At 32.9% G+C, this 14,057-nt stretch overlaps 2 protein-coding genes across 5 annotated transcripts; both read left to right on the top strand.

Moving 5' to 3' along the window:
- Window positions 1-3,083: 3,083 nt before the first annotated feature.
- On the top strand, window positions 3,084-3,512 carry LOC137828082 (uncharacterized mitochondrial protein AtMg00810-like). Its single transcript, XM_068634502.1, has one exon. It carries the CDS (start codon window positions 3,084-3,086, stop codon window positions 3,510-3,512), a length of 429 nt encoding a protein of 142 aa, XP_068490603.1.
- Window positions 3,513-8,667: 5,155 nt separating this feature from the next.
- On the top strand, window positions 8,668-12,544 carry LOC137827694 (tubby-like F-box protein 8). Of its 4 annotated transcripts, none has more exons than XM_068633958.1 (5): window positions 8,668-8,811; window positions 9,707-10,177; window positions 10,313-10,400; window positions 11,247-11,379; window positions 11,577-12,544. In XM_068633958.1, exons 2-5 carry the CDS (start codon window positions 9,830-9,832, stop codon window positions 12,304-12,306), a joined length of 1,299 nt encoding a protein of 432 aa, XP_068490059.1. In that variant the 5' UTR covers window positions 8,668-8,811; window positions 9,707-9,829; the 3' UTR covers window positions 12,307-12,544. The 4 variants fall into 4 exon arrangements, with proteins under 4 accessions (XP_068490059.1, XP_068490061.1, XP_068490062.1 ...); XM_068633960.1 differs by having other exon boundaries at window positions 11,580-12,544; XM_068633961.1 differs by having other exon boundaries at window positions 8,669-8,991; window positions 11,580-12,544.
- Window positions 12,545-14,057: the final 1,513 nt, after the last annotated feature.

A 14,057-nucleotide genomic window follows, 5' to 3' on the forward strand; every position in this document is an offset into this window, starting at 1 on the left:
ATACAATCAAGAAGGAATAGGCACTTACCTTGATCCATGAGTGATCCTAATTGAGCAGTTACTTTATCTCCTTTATCCCAATCTATCTCTTGCAATTTCGTTCTTGTCACACACTTTCGTGATGGTTAACAGTGAGACAACTATTATTTGCAGAGACAGAACCTTATAGCCTTTAGTACCTAATCTCCATCAGATGTAGGTTTTCCATTAGGTATATCATCATATATATATTTCTCACATTAACCAATGGGCCTTTTATTCTATTATTATTATTAAATCATATTTGGGCCCAAAGCCCAAACTCTAAGTCATGTGAGTCACTTTATAGAAATTAATTTACATAATTTCTTACAAATCAAGCACCAAGGGAATGCTAGAGTGAAACGCGCACAACTACAAAGGCTAAGGAAAACTTTCGAAACCTTGGAGAAGAGGGCTGGAGAACGAATAACGGGATATTTTTCAAGAGTCATGGAGATCATCAACGACATGAGAAATAGTGGAGAAGAATTAGACGATGTCAAGATTGTTGAAAAGATTTTAAGAAGTCTCACAGACAACTTCAACTTTGTGGTTTGCTCCATCGAAGAATCAAAGGATATTGATAGCCTTACTGATGCCTAAGCATCACTACAAATACATGAGAGCAAGGTGGTTCAGAGAAGGAGTGAAGAGCACGTTCTGCAAGTGGAAAATGTGTCAAGGAACGCTCAAAGAGGAAGAGGACGAGGATGCGGAAGAAGCAGCTACAGAGGTAGAGGATGATCCTTTGTAAACAGAGCAGCCATTCAATGTTTTCGATGTGGAAAACAAGGTCACTATCAGTTCGAGTGCACTAGTGACAAAAAAAACGTCAACTATGCCGAGTTTGACGAAGAAGAAGAATGTTTACTAATGGCGCATGTCGACGTGAGCAATCTCAAAGAAAGTGGCATATGGTTTTTGGACTCCGGATGCTCAAACCATATGACGGGGGGAAAATCTTGGTTTGTTGATCTAGATGAAGGTTTTAAGCATTTTGTTCGGTTGGGAAACAGCTCTAAGATGGTAGTTCAAGGAAAAGGAAACATCAGATTTGAAGTGGAGGGGATAATACTTGTTTTGACTAATGTTTATTATGTCCCGAATCTGACCAACAACTTGTTGAGCATTGGATAACTTTAGGAGAAGAATCTGACCATTATGATCAAGAATAATGTGTGCAAGATATTTCATTGTAAGAGAGGGCTGATCATGGAGACTCAAATGAAGATGAATCAGATGTTTTTGGTTTACGCTAAGAAGAAACCAACATCTGAGAAATGTCACAGGAGGTTTGGACATTTAAATAATAAGTCCATTCAGATTATGGCAAAGAAAGGAATGGTGAAAGGGTTACCTAGCTAGAATGAGGATGTTAAGGTGTGCACAATATGCAATATGGGAAAACAACAACGAGAAAAATTCCCAAAGAAGAGCAAGTGGAGAGCAACAGAGAAGCTAGAACTAATTCATGCGGATCTATGTGGTCCAATCACCCCAACGTCTCATAGTGGAAAAAGGTATATGTTCGTGCTTGTTGATGATTTTTCCCGTAAAACATGGATTCATTTTCTTGCAGAAAAAGCAGAAACGTTTGAGGCTTTCAAAGCGTTCAAAATTTTTGTTGAAAAATAAGCTAAGACTGTGATTCGTGATCTGAGGACAGACAGAGGAGGCGAATTCACCTCAGACAAATTCAACAAATTTTGCAGAGAGCAAGACATAAAACGACAATTGACGGCATCATATACTCCTCAACAAAATGGAGTAGTATAGAGGAGAAATAAATGTCAAGATTTCTATGGCCATAAGCAATTAGATGGACGATTCATGTCTTCAATCGAAGTTTCACAAAGGAAATAAAAGACAAGGTGCCTGAAGAGAGATGGACAGGAATCAAGCCAAAGGTTGACTATTTCAGAGTTTTCGGTTCAGTTGCTCATGTTCATGTTCCGATACAAAAGAGAATCAAGCTTGATGATCGAAGTCATAGATGTGTCATGCTTGGAGTTAGTGAGGAGTCCAAGGCTTATCGACTGTATAATCCAATCACGAAGAAAATCACAATAAGCAGAGATGTTATTTTCGAAGAAGAAGCGCAGTGGGACTGGACATTGAGTACACCAGAGCAAAACATATTCACATGGGAAGATGATGATGGAGTTCTTGAAGAAGAAAAAACTGAGGACGAATATGAGGAAGAAGGACCTGAAAATTCTATAGCAATACATGCTCCGAGAGAAGAAACAGAAGAGATCACTACAGCAACAAATCCTGTGCGTGAACATGAAAAACAATAAAAAAGAGCAAGAAAGCCACCTGGATGGATGCAAGATTTTGTAAGCAGAGAAGAAGAAGATGATAACTAGACAAACTTTGTTTTTTTCATATGCAATGATGATCCGATAAACTTCTCTGAAGCGGCAAAGGAAGAAAAGTGGAATTAAGCAATGAAGTTGGAGATTCAGTCCATTGAAAGAAACAACACTTGGGAGCTCACAGAATTGCCAATAGGAGCAAAGACAATCGGCGTCAAATGGATATACAAAACAAAGCTGAATGAAGAAGGAAATGTCAAAAAATGCAAAGCACGTTTAGTGGCGAAAGGCTACTCTTAAACAACAGGGATGGATTATACAGAAGTTTTTGCACCAGTGGTCAGATGGGATACAATTAGGAGTATTCTTGCAGTAGCTGCCTAACGAGGTTGGTGTGTTTATCAACTAGACGTCAAAAGTGCTTTTCTATACAGTGAATTGAAAGAGGAAGTTTATGTTGATCAGCCTGAAGGATATCTTAAAGTAGGGGAGGAAGACAAAGTATATCGCTTAAAAAAGGCCCTCTATGGCTTAAAATAGATGCCAAGAGCATGGTTCAGCATAATTAAGAGTTACTTTACGAAGGAAGGGTTCAAGAAAAGTGACTATGATCACACCCTTTTCTTCAAGAAAACAGAAAACGATTTATTGGTGGTAAGTCTCTATGTCGATGACTTGATTTTTACTGGAAGTGACAAAATATTGTGCGCAGAATTCAAGTCCTCAATGCAGAAGGAATTCAAAATGACGGACATGGTAAAAATGAATTTTTTCCTTGGAGTGGAAGTTCATCAAAGTGAAGTTGGGATACACATATGTCAAAAGAAGTATGCAAAGGAGGTGTTGGAGCGTTTTAATATGGGGAACTGTAACTCTGTCAAAAATCCAATTGTTCCAGGAATTACTGTTTCAAAGGAGGAGATTAAAAGAGCTGATGCAACACTCTACAAACAACTTGTTGGCTGTCTAATGTATCTTACGGTAACAAAACCTGATTTGATGTTTGTAATGTGTTTGATTTCACGTTTTATGTCTGACCCTAAGGAAGAACATATGTTGATTTCCAAAAGAGTATTAAGATACGTAAAAGGAACACATGACTTTGGAGTGTTCTGTGGGAGATTGTCAAAAATGAATTTGTTGGGAGCACTTTTGGATATGTTTTCTTGTTGAATGGGGCAGCAGTTAGATGGAGTTCTCGAAAGCAAGACATAGTCACTCTCTCCTCAACCGAAGCTGAATATGTTGCAGCAAGTTCCTCTGCGTGTCACTGTGTTTGGCTAAAAGGGATGTTGCAGGAGCTAGGAGTTGTAAATGGTGAATGTATAGACATCATGTGCGACAATAGCTCGACGATTAAGTTATCTAAAAATCCAGTCATGCATAGGAGGACAAAACACATCGATGTCAGGTAACACTACTTGCGAGACTTGTGTAATGAAGAAATCATGAAGTTGGTTTTTGACTAAGCCTATCAAGTTGGATCAGTTTGTGAAGCTCAGGAATTTGCTTGGAGTTCGAAGGATGGAAAGTTAAACTGATGCTTTTACCGTATCAGTTTAAGAGGAGGAATTATGTTAGATATTTGGCAAAGACTGATGAATAAATCAAGCTAATTTTTAAGAGTTAAATAAATTTGTTATAAATTTTATATATTTTAATAATAGAGCCTATTTCTTAGTTATGTGTTACGTAAATTTCGGTTTCTGTGGTTGTAAGTCATTCTCTTTTCATTATAAAATATACTAAATATTTCTATTAGTAATGATTAACATATGACGAATTTGCCCATCCATTGTTTGTTAAATTTAGTGGTTAGTTATATAAATAAATATGATTGATTTTATTTTATAAACTATTAAAATAATTGTGTGTATCATTCAATACTGATGTTGGTATTAACTGTTTTTTAAAACAGTCACAGTCGATATTTCTATAATTTTATGATAGTTTAATCACTTATAATAGAATAAAAATCACTTATAAAGTAAATTTACTTGGGTGAATAATTTCTTAATTAAATGGATTCTTAAATTAATAAATTGGTAAAGTCTCTACGAAATTACACGTTATCAATTAGATAAATAAGAAAAATGAAAAAGTGATCTAATAGAGAATAAATTAAGAAAAATATGAAATAACGAAGTGGGAAGGTGGGAGAGTGTGTGATTTTTGGCACAAAATAGAGTGAAAAAGACTCTTGTTTTTTTTAAAAATTGAGATATTAATTCTGAGGAACAGGAAAATGATAAATTTGATAAGAAAAATAATGAAAAATAAAATATTTTTAAATTCATGTTTTGTTTTGATTAAAGATTTGAACCGAGGAAATGAATTTGAAGAAAAAGTGTTAGAAAAGTGAGATGATTTAAATTAAAGTAAATTGAATGAAAAATTAAGAAAAATGAAAGGAAAAATTATAAAAGTTCATGATTGATGTGAAATGTATAGATTAAAATTTTATGTAATTGATAAAAAATAAAAATTATAAAATTTTCCTTATATTTAAAAATAATTAAAAAGAAATATAATTTATTAATTTGTACATTTGAGTTGTTTTGTAATTAAAATTGTCAGAACATGACAAATTATCATAAAAAAATATTTTTAATTTAAAATAAAATTTGTATATTTATAATTATAAAATATGTGTGTGAAGCATGGAACTTACGTGTGATAAAAACATTATTTTTACTATGGTATGTTAACTTAGTTGAAAAAAAATACAAATTATTTAACATTTTAGATACATACAAAATTATTGAAAATTGATTTTGATAAAATTAAATAAAATTATAATATAAATAATTGTATAATATTTAAGTGAAATTGTAAATTTCGTAAAACTTAATAAAATAAATTAAAATTACATAAAAATACATCACCTAATTAATATTAAAATATAACCATACAATACAATATGATGAAAAAAAAATAGTTAAATTAAAATTATTAAGTGGGGGAAAACAACAATATAAAATGACAACTATCATTTGAAAGAGTTATCGAAATCATCAAATTTTTGTTGTTGATGGTCAATTCTTTGATGAACTCTCTCAAAATCTCTAGTTACATTGATGTTCAAAATATTTAATCCTTGTTGTAACTCTTTAATATCACCCCAAGTTTGTGAAAGCATCATAATAGAATATGAGGGTTGAGGTGCAATGTCTTCAACATTGTTATCGGGTATTGTTAAGTCTTGGTCGTCTTGTTCATCATCTTGGTTCATCCCACCATGTTGTCAGACATCGTTAACTTGAATGGTATTCCTAGTTCCATAGATGCATCGACGGAAAAGTCCATGCCATATTGAACCATGATCCATGTAATCAAAATGTTATGTGGAAGAGACATGTTGTTGTCCATGCATTTGATAATGTGTCGCGTTATGCAATGAGACCAATTAATCATATATTATTTTTCATGACCCATAACATAAAAATGTCTTCCTGAAATAATTAAGCAAAATTGATGGCCCATATACTCAATATGGACACGAACATGTAATGCAATAGTATGTCATTCATTAATATTCAAACTATCTACATTATGATTGTGCGTCTCTAATTTAATCATGGAACTCAATGTCATATCATGATCATAGTTGAGCTCCTCAAGAATGTTTGGAGATGACAATTTTTTATCTTGGTACTTCAAATTAATCAAAGTCAACCAATTTGAGTATGTGATTTATTATTAAAGTTATCAAAATTTGTCATCTTCATGTTAGAATGAAACACTTTAATCAAATTCTCAAAGTAAGGAGCTTTAAGCCACATGATAAATTTTTCCAAACAATTATCATTATCCATGTCAAAAATATCTTCACATATAAAACCATAAATATAATTTGTGATAATTAATTAAATTAATTAAAAATTATTTCACTTAAAGCACAATATTTAAACCATTTTGTATTTTAATAAAGACAAGTCTTTTACTCACAATAAAATATACATTAATATTATCAAAATTGCTAATATTGGTACATAATTTATATTAGTTTTTTTATAATTTTTGTGTATAAACACTTCATATTATTTTTTATATGTTAAAATATAAACAGGTTAACTTTTTTTACTTTATTATTTTATATATAGTATTTTGATATGAGATCCAATTATTTTACATATATAGAACTTATCTTATGAATATTATATTATTTTTACTAAAATTATATATAAAAAAATTATTTCATCAATAAATAAATTAAAATATATAAAAATATTTTACAAGTTTATTTAATTTTATTATCTTGTATTTACCAACTATTTACAATTTAATATCTTAGTTTAACAATTTTCTAGTATCTAGCCATTATCTCTTCATCTTACCAATTTTTCATTTTCAACTATTTTTTTTCAAACATAATTATATTTAATTTTATATGATGCACAACACTGTTCTTCATAAATTTGTATGATCTATGTAGAAAATTTCCATAAGACTTGTTTATTATTATTATTTTTTATTTCATCTATTAGTTTAGTTTGAAGTTAATATTAATTTAGAAGGGTAATCACATTTCATAGGGATAAGGATTTTGTAGGGATGATGATTAATGCACAAGTTGTTACTACGGAGTTCAATAAACATATTTGGACATATATCAATCAAAGGACCACACATGTATGCATAAGAGATGGAATTTAAGACTTATTTATTAATGATCTCTACAAGGAATCAAACACAGGATGTTTAAACCACATACAACACCACACTAACACGTTCCTTTACCAATGCACCTACAACACAATAATCATACAAGTCATGCAAACGTAGTCAAATAAGGAGATGATCATAACATTGCCAGCCAAATGCATGGATTCATTCACTCTCAGCCAAAGCAAAACCGTGCAAAAAATAGTTATACAAAAGGCTTTTTAATTGATTACGAGGTGTGGATAATCAATTATGTGCTTCTTTTTGAATCATAATCGATTATCCACACATCATAATTGATTAGAGAGTCGTATTACATTTTGAAAATCATGCATGCACCTTCATATATCATGTACAAATGCTTCGTTCACTTACCAACACTGATAAGAAAGCTTCCTAACCCAATACCACCACCAACGTTCATCAACTTCTAGTAGCACCAGGAACCAAGCACCTCAACTCCTCTTCTCCCAACAACAATGAGAACTCTCAAGTGACACCAAAAACACAATCATGATAAACAATAAACAATGTGATCCAAAAAGAGTATTTACGAGTTCTTAATGACAAGTTAAAACCTAATAGTCAACAATGAAATCTTTGAGCCTCCACTATTTTAGGAATCTTTGCATACAAGAATCATTGTCATGCATATGAAAAAAAAGGAATAATTCAGTTATTTTACAATCGTTGACGTGACTTTTCCCTTATTTATTTTCACACCTGATATCAACCACAAACATTCTTTTCGTGCAAATCCTTACTTTCATTTTTACACAAATCACCTTATTCAAACACAAATAACACCTATAAATTTGTCTCAACATATAACAATTACCCTACAATAAACCTAACATAAACAAATGGAGAAAAAAAATTATTATAATTAATAATACATATTCTACTATAATTATAATCAATTTTAAAGATTTTTTTTTTAATTTTAAAAAAATCTCTCAAAGTTGATTATTTGGACAACAATATGTATTTTTTTCATTCTCAAATCTTAATTTTCAACAATAAGAAAAGTAAAATATCAATAGTAATATAAAAATATTTGTTTTCACCTCTTCTCAAATTCATGCAAAGAGTAACAGGAAAGATATAATTTTCTAAAGAAATTATAATAAAAATGGAGATTGAAAAATTTGTCGTGTCCATAGATTGAATAAATAGTATCTATTGCCTCACCATCTTATATCTCTGTACACCACTTCGCATGCTATCCGACCCCCACTCAGGCAAAGCGTGAACTGTGAGCACACCACGCATCGTTAGTCGGTATAACCTTTTCTAGTAATTTGTAAAGTCAACTGTCAAGGTCAAAACCGTAATTTTAGCTCAACTTGAAAAGAGGGAAACTCTTTATTATTTATTTCGGTATTACCCATGAAAAATCAGTACTTCAATAATTTTGGAGTTTTTATAATTAACAACTAATTTTAACTATTATTTATTGTTTGATTTTTGAGCAGTTTTCTTTTGGAAAAAAACTTAAATAAATATTATAAATATAGGTATTTATTTTCAATCATATTTAAACTTTTATTTTAATAAAATATGATACATACAGTTAATAATATAAGTATCATCTACATAACATTCTAAATATGATTGAAGGTAAGCAATTATAATATTATATATAAGGCTTCTCCATTTCTTTCTTACATGTCCGTGTCTAACAGAGAGTCAGCCGTTGTGTTAGATAGAGAAAGAAAAAAGTTAGAGAGAGAAAGAGAGTTGTGATTTGTGAAGCACACAGGATCTAAAAACGTGTAATCTGACAAGACGACTTTGGAACATCATGGTTAGTCAGCAACATCTTCATCTAATCGCCTTGTGTGGTTTTATGTGTATGAACGCACCTTCGTTCTATTCAATTTCTTATCTTTTTAGTCTTTCTCCATTTGTTCAAACTTCTTTGCTCTTTATTTTTCCCTTCGCCGTGATTGGGGCGTGGGAAACTTCGAGACCCAGGTGTCTTTAGGTATGTATGGTTTGTAACTTTGAATTCTTTACTCTTCTGGGTTTCTTGTTCGCCTTTCCAAGTTTCTATTTTTTTACTCTATGGACTCTTGGTTTTGTGAAATTTGTATTTGGGTAGTCCCCGGCGTGTTTCTTGCTGTGTAGTTTTGGGAACTTGCAATAAAGTCAATATGAGTTTTGGTTCTAGAATTCTTCCGGATTCTTGTTATTTGGTTACCAAGAAAGTTGTAGTCTAGAGCTTTGATCTATTTTTCTGCTCTTTAAAGACCCTGTTATGTTATTTGATCTCAGCGTTTAGAAAAAAGACCCCCTTTCTTTTCTCGTGTGCTTGTTTGCCTCTGCCCCTGTGCGTTTGAGGGGGTATTTTATTCGATTCGTGACCTAGTAACTCCCGTAGCAAAAAATAGGGAAATCAGATTCCTTTTACAGTAACATATAGTCGAAGTTAGTATACAATAGAACCTTCAGTAAGCCTTTTATTTTGCTTCAGTTGCTCCTATGTTAAGTTAGATTGAAGAGAAACACAACCAGGTTTAAAAACCCTTAAAAAAACATGTTTCTGACTAAAGTATGGAATTTTAGCCTTTAGGTCCATGTGGGGTTTTACTTTTATTCATACACTTTGTGCTTTACCCCATTCTATCTTCCTTCTCTTTTGCTTCTTGATCACTAAGCATTGAGGGAGGAATTTAAAATAAAGTTTGTTTTATTTGCAGCTCCTCACTCTTCTAAGGTTTCAGTTGTTGTGACGTCCTCTTAGTGACTAGAGTGGAACATTGATTCTTTTAGTGGCACTTTGATGATATATTTAGTTCTGGGGTGAGAGTATATTAGAACAGATGTCCTTCCGCAGCATAGTTCGTGATGTAAGGGATGGATTTGGAAGCCTATCAAGGAGGAGCTTTGAGGTAAGGCTTCCTGGCCATAGCAGGGGCAAGTCACGCAGTTCGGTCCACGAGTTGCAGGAGCAGCCAGCGGTCATACAGAACAGCCGGTGGGCTAGCCTTCCCCCAGAGCTCCTTCGCGATGTTATTAATAGATTGGAAGCAAGTGAGAGTACATGGCCTGGTCGTAAGCATGTAGTTGCATGTGCTGCTGTGTGCAAGTCCTGGAGAGAAATGTGCAAAGAAATTGTCAGCAGTCCTGAACTCTGTGGGAAGATTACTTTCCCTATCGCCCTGAAGCAGGTATGAACCTTTTGTTCTTCTATCCTGTGCCTAGAATATGTGTAAAATATTTGCTTTGTGTATAAAGGATATGAAATCTGTACCATCATCAAAGTTTACATTTTTATGCTTCGTTGATTCTTGTCTTGTCTGCAGCCTGGGCATAGGAATGGAACCATCCAGTGTTTCATCAAGAGAGAGAAATCTAAGCTGACATACCATCTCTTCCTTTGCCTCAGTCCTGGTGAGCTTTCCTTTGTTGACACTAACATATATGAACTTATATAATAATCTTGATCTGTTCTTTCTTTGATTTGCTTTCAGTGTGTAATTTTTGTACTTATGGCATTTGATATATTTATTGACCTTTTCCCTTATCAATCTGAGCCAAGGTCACCTTTGAACTTTTAGTGGTGTTTCTTTGATTTTTTGCCCAGCTTAAGCGCTTATGATGTTCATTTCTATGTTTGGATTGGTGAAAAGGGATGGAATGAGGTGGTTGTTTTGAAATGTACAGCTTCCTAGTGGCACTGGGAACTGTTTGTCCAAATTCGTTTTTCATCAAAAACCTATTGTTGTTTACGCAATATAGGTAGTAGTAGTGTTCGAATATGATGGTCATATTCTTTGTTGCGGCCCACTTACAAGCTTCTTGTGTTATTTTATTGAAGCTTGTGAAAGTAAGTAATATCTACTGGCCACCAAGTTACTTGAGGGTTGGGATGTCACTTCTAGCTTATTCTGGTCACATATAATCCATTCAAATAATTCAACCTTGTTCAGAGCATCGTTTTGACTTGGTGTTTGTTTTGGCTTCTTAGCTTAGCTAATGTTTTAGCCGTTTGTGAGGCATGTCTATGCTTAGTTTGACTATAATTACGAGAGAATAATTCATGCCTTGCCTATCCTACTTGGTTTATTGGTTCAAATGTTTTCTATGCTGGCACAAGTACTTCCTTATCTTGAGTTGACAAATGTCTTGCTGTTCCAATATGCTGTATATATATATATGCATTTAGCAATTTTATGTTCCTGGCTATCATTGTTTTTGGGACCTGTTCTGGACTGATAACCGTGTTCCTTCCTGCAGCCCTGCTTGTTGAAAATGGAAAGTTTCTTCTCTCTGCAAAAAGGACCAGAAGAACAACATGCACGGAGTATATTATATCAATGGATGCAGATAACATATCGAGATCTAGTAGTACGTACATTGGAAAACTGAGGTAAGAAAGACTTAATTTTGGGGCTACTTGGCATGCATTTTTGCATTAACAGACAATTTTCTGGTTTTTATTGCCCTGTACAAGATCTAAATTTATGCATAATTTTTTTTACCATCACTCAAGAAAGTACTACAAATAAATTGTTTCTTTACTTTGTAGTCATTATGGACTTGCACTGTATTAATTTGTGGTTGTAGCAGGTCAAATTTTCTTGGCACAAAGTTTATAATTTATGATACACAACCACCGTACAACAATGCTATGCTGTCCCCACCTGGGCGTAGCCGTAGGTTTTCGAAAAAGGTTTCTCCAAAGGTCCCTAGCGGCAGCTACAACATTGGTCAGGTCACCTATGAGTTGAATGTCCTTGGTACTAGGGGACCCCGAAGGATGAATTGTACAATGTACTCAATTCCTGCATCATCTCTTGAGCCTAATGGCGTTGTCCCAGGGCAGCCAGAGCTCCTTTCCCACCCCCTTGAGGATTCTTTCCGAAGTATCTCCTTCTCAAAATCAATTGACAATTCAACCCGGTTTAGCAGCTCTAGGTTCTCAGACATAATGGGAACCGGCAGTGAAGACCAGGAGGGAAAGGTTGTACCATTAGTTCTGAAGAACAAGTCCCCAAGGTGGCATGAACAGCTTCAGTGTTGGTGCCTTAACTTTAGAGGAAGGGTCACTGTTGCCTCTGTAAAGAATTTTCAGCTGATTGCTGCGACATCGATGACAGCCCCAGCCCCTATAGGATCAGGACCTACACTATCCCACCCACCACAGTCTTCTTCTTCTGACCATGACAAGATCATTCTTCAGTTTGGCAAGGTTGGCAAGGATATGTTTACAATGGACTACCGCTACCCTCTATCTGCATTTCAGGCTTTTGCTATATGCTTGACTAGCTTTGACACAAAATTGGCTTGTGAATAGTTACAACAGATATATATGTGTGGTAAGAAAAGTAGGATTTAATCTCCATTTTAGATATTTGTAGGAATGTTGAAGCTCCATGAAGTCATTGTTCTTCATCTCACTGCTAAACTGTAAAGTATGGAACAATCTCTTCTTTTTGATAGTCAATACTATCTTTGTCAAACTTCGATGATGTAGATTTCCATATTTTGTATAAATATGTAATGAAAATGTAGTAGCATTCTTGCTTCCGTAAGGTATGGTGTATATTGAAAATTTGGCATTAAATATTTAAGGTGATTTCATAAATCTTTGCAACAACAAAAAAGAGTGACAGTTATCACAGTCCATCGTTGTGATTTTTGAGGAATTGTAAAGCCCTAGAGGTCGCCCAGAAGTATTTATGAAAAATAAACAAAGTATTGCGATTATAGAATTTGTTGTATTATTTTAGTTTTTTAATCGAGGTCTGATTAATTTAGAGGGGCTTGATTGTAATTGAAATGAAGAACAAATGAAGGAACAAGTTCTCCGTGCACAAATGGAGCGAGCACATTGCTTTGCAAAGGTTCATCGAAAAAAAGTGCGCTCCATTAGTTGTATTTCAGTTGAATGATGATTAAAATAATATATTTAAATTAAAATTAAACATAATTTTAATGTTTTTAATCTTTGTACAAAACTAAAAAAAAATATTTTTTAGCGTATATAAATTTCTCTTAATTTGCTTGTAAATAAATAATGTGAAAAAATACACATTCCTTAATTATCTCAAGAAGAAAAAACTTCAAAATGAATAAAAAAATTGGAAAAAGTTGAGACTACCTCGCCCTTATAAGCTTTGCGACTGATTATATCACATCTAATTATAAGAATAGTTTACTTATTTTATATTAAAACAATATTTTCTTAAATATTTTTAATTTTTATAAGTCTATTTATGAGTTGACTGTCAGGTTTTTAGATATTATTAATATATAATAATTAAATTGGTCAATTTTTTAAAATTTCTTTAACTTTTAGATAATATGTTATTTCTAAATAAAAAAAAAGTATGATTTTATTAAAAACATAATAGTGGAATATCATTTTAATCAAATATAATGGATATGAATATCTTTCAAAGAGAACTACTGTAAAAAAATTTTAAAAATAGAAGAGGTAGTATTTGTTTCAAAACTAAAAGATCCAAGTGCTATTTAACAATGCCACCCATTTTTTTTAATAGTATTTTATATTTATCAAGTGGATTGTTTATTTTATTACTATTAATCATCCTAACCTATCTGATATCAATATCTTATCCACCATAACCAAATGAAAGTTGTTGCACAATGAATTTTTTTGAAGTTATTTGATGGCCACTGTGTCGGTAAATAAAGATTGGTGCACCATTTGGCAAAAAGTTGATATGGATCATAAATACTCATTCAATTCGCTAATTGCCACGTTTCCTAAAGTTGTCTAGTTTTTACCAACATATACTGCTATGATATAATAGTATATCAAGAGGTGCATTCCAACCATATAGTGCAAAAACCAGAGGACAAACACACAATCCCATATACATTTGACATACACAAAACACACTTTTATCAAAAATATGTATTGTGGAACATTATTAACTATCCCAACACAACTAACCCATTATACATTTCCTAGTACTATGTCATGTTAAAATCTCTGTTTTCTTCTTGTTTAACATCAACTATTTTATTCACCAATCAAAACCTGTGGCACACATAGGAAGAACATGGTACAAATGCACA

The sequence above is a fragment of the Phaseolus vulgaris genome, chromosome 7 (assembly GCF_000499845.2).
Source record: "Phaseolus vulgaris cultivar G19833 chromosome 7, P. vulgaris v2.0, whole genome shotgun sequence".
NCBI lineage: Eukaryota > Viridiplantae > Streptophyta > Magnoliopsida > Fabales > Fabaceae > Phaseolus > Phaseolus vulgaris.